The sequence below is a fragment of the Neocloeon triangulifer genome, unplaced genomic scaffold, assembly GCF_031216515.1.
Source record: "Neocloeon triangulifer isolate White Clay Creek 2 clone unplaced genomic scaffold, ASM3121651v1 ptg000012l, whole genome shotgun sequence".
In the NCBI taxonomy this organism is placed as follows: Eukaryota; Metazoa; Arthropoda; class Insecta; order Ephemeroptera; family Baetidae; genus Neocloeon; species Neocloeon triangulifer.
Genome location: NW_026775554.1, coordinates 16860753 through 16866752, shown reverse-complemented (window position 1 = coordinate 16866752; position 6000 = coordinate 16860753). Strand labels below are relative to the sequence as shown.

General features: G+C 36.1%; 1 protein-coding gene across 1 annotated transcript in view; it reads right to left on the bottom strand.

Annotated features, from left to right (window-relative positions):
- Positions 1-4138: 4138 nt before the first annotated feature.
- LOC132196691 (locomotion-related protein Hikaru genki-like) overlaps positions 4139-6000 on the bottom strand; it is a 41297-nt gene continuing 39435 nt past the window's right edge. The window contains exon 9 of the mRNA XM_059619504.1: positions 4139-5394. Coding sequence (XP_059475487.1) covers positions 5186-5394 — 209 coding nt within the window. The 3' untranslated portion in view covers positions 4139-5185. The remainder of the gene's footprint in view (positions 5395-6000) is intronic.

Sequence of the window (6000 nt, the reverse complement as noted above, 5' to 3'; positions counted from 1 at the left end):
CCATAACAACAAGATTATTGATATAATGTAACATAAATTGTATAGTAAATTTTAAGCATTATAAATCTGAGACTATTTAGTACCAAAATAGCACTAAAATGTGCTGAAAATATTATATATTCTAACCTCTATAAATAACTATCAGCAAACTGTGTGTTTTCTTCAAATATTATTTTCTCTACTTCTATAACTTCCTGTTCATATTTTTTAGTGTAATTTCTTCTTATGTAAGCTTCAATTGCACTCTCGTTGCTCAAGACTCAAGTAGATTGCTTGGAGTTTTCCCCAAGGCCAAAAGTTCTACGTGGCATATGCTGCAGAAAAAAGCATGTTTGTTAGTTCTGTTCTTCTCTTAAACTCCCAAGCGCAGATCGACCATTACAAAATTCTCGGAAGAAAAATAACTGCTCGCAGTGAGCAAGTTGAGAAAACTCGCATATCTTCTTTAAAGAGGTACATAAAGGAAAAGTCGTGCACGCAGTTTTCCGTTTTAAAATTATCCTCCAAGGCAGAAAGTTAAGCGGCCATCGGTGCGCCGCGCGCGGAAAGTTGGCAAATAAACTCGTCAAGATATATTCTGCGTATGCTTTGTATGTATGGTAGGTACCCCTTCTATAATCCCCGTCGCCATGAAAATGATATCCTGGAGCCAGCAGTTGTTGGAAAACGTGCGTGCATCTGTCACCGGTGGAGTGTTTACGGGGCTGCCGTCGCGGTAAAAGCTCCCAAAGGTTTTCCCACCTTCGGGCCTCGCGAGTTTTTATTAAAAAAGTTGGCTTTGCACGGCGCGCGCCTTTGTGTGCGCGATTTGTTCGCTCTCACGCCAAAAGAGCAAAGGTTTTGACGGTCGGATAAAATAATTCATGGCGGCCACCTGTCATACCGAACCGGCTTCTGTTATATCAAAGTTTGTGTTTGCTCAGTAATTACAACGGAAAATGAATGGAAAATCGAAAATCTGATTAATTGGAAAAGTGTAATAACTGCAGCGACCGTCACGTTCAGCAGGTATTTTTCAAAGAACGTTTGAATATTAAATTTTACAAAAATTTCGGTAACAATTAAAATAAAGTTTTTCAGCTAAAAAGACAAAAATATTTAAATCTCAATATTACAATTCGATTTCTTAATTTTATTCTTCGTAAATTTAAACTCCAGATTTTTGGAATCAATAAATGGCTATTATTGTTTTAGAATTTGTTATTTATTTTTTCTGTTCTATTATGTCAAGAGAAAAACCATTGAAAATTATTGTTGTGAATTATTTTACTTAATTTTAATACTGACAATGAGGACAAAAGAACGTTGTCCTATATCATGAGACTCCCAATTAAAAAAAAAGTAATAATAACACTTACTGAGTAAGAATTTTGTAGAAAACAGAGCTGAATAAGATTTGAATTGAACTCGAATTTTTCCATAACTCCTTCCTGTGAAATTTGATGAGAGTAAATTTCACTATTGAGGTCATGGAAATTATTGTAACAGTTTGCAAAATGCAATCAATGCTCCCTGCTCATTGTCAGTCGAATTTAATTTATAAAAAGTTCTGGAAAGTTCTACTAGTAAATATTTTTGTATTTTAGAAAGAGATTTTCCCAAACTTACATCAGATTTGGACAAGAGCATTTAATTCTCTTTCTAAGTTTACGGGCTGGTGTGTCTCGTAGGTTGAGGGATTAGAGGGCCAAGATTTTTGCAGCCGTGCCAAGAAATTAGGATAATCAGTGAAATAGAAGACGGTCTCCGGATTAAAACATGACTTAGGGAAAAGTTGTGCCAAAAGTGTGCGAATGGGGCTTTTAACAAATGGGGACCGAGGAACACAGCGCGCATTTTATTATCATAATATTGACTCACGCGGAAAGCCGGGCTCTCGGAGAAGGTTTTCTGAAAAAGCGGCGGCGAGCCGAGCAATATTTCATTCGAGCTAGTTTTAAACTTCTCCCTGATATCTGGAGCACTGCGAGAAAGAGAGATATTACATCTCTTGCGAGACTCGAATGGATTCGAGAAAATACACTTTATTCGCGCTCGGCGAGAATTGCTTTTGCAAACTCGATTCCGCAATATTTCACCGCCCATCAACGCAAATATGAAATCACACACACTGCATCAATATGCGATAAAAATGGGCGCATATCGCCGCTCAAAATGTAATTTATCTTGGCTGACGTGCCGCGCGCGATTTGATACGCCCTCGCGGCGTGATGTAATCTGCCGATTCGAGACACGGCTGGGGGGAAATTTTGCTTCACTTACCGCAGTTGGTGGTGTTCCTGGCTCAACTTTGTAACTTCTGCACAGAAAACTTTGCTTTAGATGGAAATTTTAATAATAGAACCAAACTTTGATTGAACTCAAAACACAATTACAATTAATACAGTCTGATTAATTAATGAAAAATTTCTCAAGAATTCGTTATTAATAGATTTCCCTTCTATTGATTTTGTTGTTGTTGTAAAATTATATGCATTTTCATGAAGGCTGTGAATATATTGCATTTTTATGAGTATAGATTTATGGATTGATTACGCTTCCAGAGCGCATAAGTAATTGTTTTTAATTTGCTTAAAACATGTTAAAATTGTTCCAGAAATTAACATAAATAAATGAAATTTTTCACAAAATATACCTGTATTTACCCTTTGATAATTTTCTACATCACAAGCATAACCTTTTTTGCAATTTGTTAATCTCAACTGTTTTCCTTAAAAGAGTTTTTTTTTAATACATATTACCTCTATGCTTAAAACAATACAAAACTATTAATTTTTTTTTGTAGAAATAAAAAAAAAATCCTGCATTGAATATAATTTTAATTAGGACTTTTGCGTTTCGCACGTGTTTTTAATGAATGGTTATTCACACAAAAATTGCTGTTGATACACAAAATCACTCCAGTATTTTCTCTCTTTATTTATATAATTCGTATTTTTAATATAAAGAAATATCAAACCAGAGTTTCAAGCTTCCTTGATCAGCTTCGCTGAAATCACTAGCCTCTCTGCTCTGCCCCGGTCACTGCCAAACAGCAATCATCGCAAATTGAGCTGCCACGCGGCTCCAAATAATTACAGATGAATAGCCTGAGCTGACGTGACAGGCAATAGCGGAGCCCTTTGACAGGCAATCATAATAAAAGAGAGAAATATCGGCCCTTTCGCGCAGCTGTTGTAGCAGCGTCGACGTGCGTTCTGCCGGGGCTATCTTCAAAAGTTGATGTGCCGGAAACAACAGGACCCGATATCAGCTCCACAAGAGGACCGAGGCTTTCTGAGGGATTTGCTGAAGGAAAAAAAAAGAAGAAGTGCTCTTTGAATTAAATACCAATCCAATTAGAAGAGAAAGAAAGTCTCCATTTAATTGGGCGAATGGTTTCGGCAAATAGGAATTTCAATCGTGTCTGTTTTGAATTGCAAAGATGGTCCTTTCGAGATAATTAACCCGGCCCCTTTGAAAAAACTTCAAGCTTCAGGGGTTGTGATTGCAGATTGATTGATTGCGCTGCCTTTCCCCTTTTACTTTTTAGTGTAAAAAACATCGCAGCTTTGGTTTGGGGATGCAGCTGCTGCCCTTTGGTCCCTGCACTAATTAAAAAAGGGTCAAACGAGGTGGTCGTCGTTTTATTTTAATTCGCACAATAAATCAACTTGATTTATCGCTACGTGTATCGAGAAACAAAGAATACACAGGAAACAAACACGACGTGCTCTGCTTTTCCGTAGTTGGCATCCGATGTGCTCTGGAGAATACCAAGCACCAACACTTAGCACCGGCTAATTGATCATTGATTTCTGTCTGGTGCTTCAAAAGAATTGAGCAATTCAATTAGCGAGAGCGTCCGACGGACTAAAGGCGCCCTTCAGAACTCTCCATAATAAAATAAAACCGATTGTGCGAACGCTTTTTTCTTTTGTTAGAAGAAGGAACAATGCTGCGAAAGCTACTCTGAAAGCTCTCGGAAATTTTAAGGAAAAAATTAAGCGTTGCAAAAATGGAAAGCTCGGACTAATTAATTCTCAAGTGGCCGCTTCTCCGCCAAAGGTTAATTCTATTAAACGCAGGCAATCGCGCGTGAAATGGAGCGTGCAGCAATAATAAAAAGAGTCGCACAGAGAGTATGTTATGTAATCGAGTACATTCCGTCCTTTTATTATGTTATGTACAGTTGACTTCATTAAACAAGCAAATGATAATCTAGCCTCAGTAATTACTTTACCGTTTTACTTACAATTAGTTTCTACAGACATTTTATACACTGTGAGATCGCTCAAGATCATTTTCCAGTATTGAGATTAAGGCTATTGAAACTTTGGATTTCGGATATAAATATACAAGCATGGCCATTTAAAAATAAGTTCCATTTAGATGGTTGTTTTAAAGGGGTTGTCTAATTTCATGACACAAGGTGAACTTTTGGCATTTTTATTGATCAGATTTGACATTCCATTTTTTAAACGTAATAAACATTGAAATAATAATTAAAATACTGATCCAAAATGTAGACATCTTGAATTTTGCGCACCGTAGTGCTGTGATTAAGTGCATTTTAAAAAAAGGACATCAAATCTCATTGATCATTTTCATCCAATTTCAATCAATTTTAAGATCAAAATAAATTCATTGATTTAAAAATTATTTAAAATATGCATTTTTTTATCAGGAAGCATAAAAAAATAAAGAAACAAATTTTGAAATTCATCTCTGTTACTTTTTCAAATAAATAAAAATTCATAAATATTAAAATGGAATGAGAAAACTGCATCCATGCGATGCAATTATAAGTTAATTAAAAACATTTCAACGGCCTTTTTTCATTTTGCCTTGATACAACAAAAAACTGCATAAAAATTTATCCCCAAGCACACAATCCACCAAGATTTCTGAGCGAAAATTAAATAGGCCAGCCACTTGACTGGTCGTTTTCAAACAAAAAGCACTGGAGCTCAAACTCGGCGCTCAGTCGCACGCTCATTTTCTCACGCACAGTCTCCCTCATTAACACAATTAAGCAGCAGAGTCTCGCTCACATTCGACACAAGAGTGTTTCCCCAGCTGCAAACTTTTCACAAGTACGTGCACACTGAACGCAATCACCGACCGGTTGGTTTATTTTTGCTCTCGGGGCGGATGAAAAGTTGCTGGAAAAATAATACAACACACACTTGTCAGCGCGAGTAAGTCAGACTTGGGTGTAGTCGACGCAGCTGGGGATTTGCTCGGACCACGAGCCGTCCGGGCGACAGGTAGGTCTTGAAGTGGCGGTGCGCTCGCGGATCACGAAGCCCGGATTGCACGTCACTTTGACGTGGTCCCCGGGCTCGTAATAAAACTTGAGCGGCGCTATGCGGCCGTTCTCCGGGTCTCCTGGGTACGGACACCGCGGCTTGCCTGAAACACGAGACCAACAGAAAGTTGCTTAGTTGCTGATTGAATTCTACGACCGTTGATAATCTGGTTTATGTCCGACGTGAGACTCACCTAAAGAAAAGTTTCAAAAGCTTTAATGCAAATATATTTTATTATTAATCTGACAGGGTAAAGTAATGATTAAAACAATTAATTAATTAAAATTATTTTAATATTGTTACCAATTTAAGTAAATTTTTTTCACTTGTTTGTTACATTAAAATACAATTTTATTATTGAATCATCAAAATTTACTTTATTTAGTTTTTAGCTATATATTAATAAAGACTCGTTTTCATGCATTGCATTAAAATCATTTTAAATTAAAAAATTTAAAAAAAAAATTCATATAAAAATTTGAAACCATACAATTTCATGTAATAATGTATAATATCAGAGATTAAATAAATTAACTTTAATTATAAATGTTTTTCCTAGATGACCTATATTACATCCTCTCATATGCTGACCAGTTGATTCTTTCATTGAAAAGGCCCGTCACAGAATCATAAATAAAAAAATATGAATACAATTTTCTACGATTACAAATATTTCAGTTTTTATTTTTTGCAAATAAAATTATTTGAT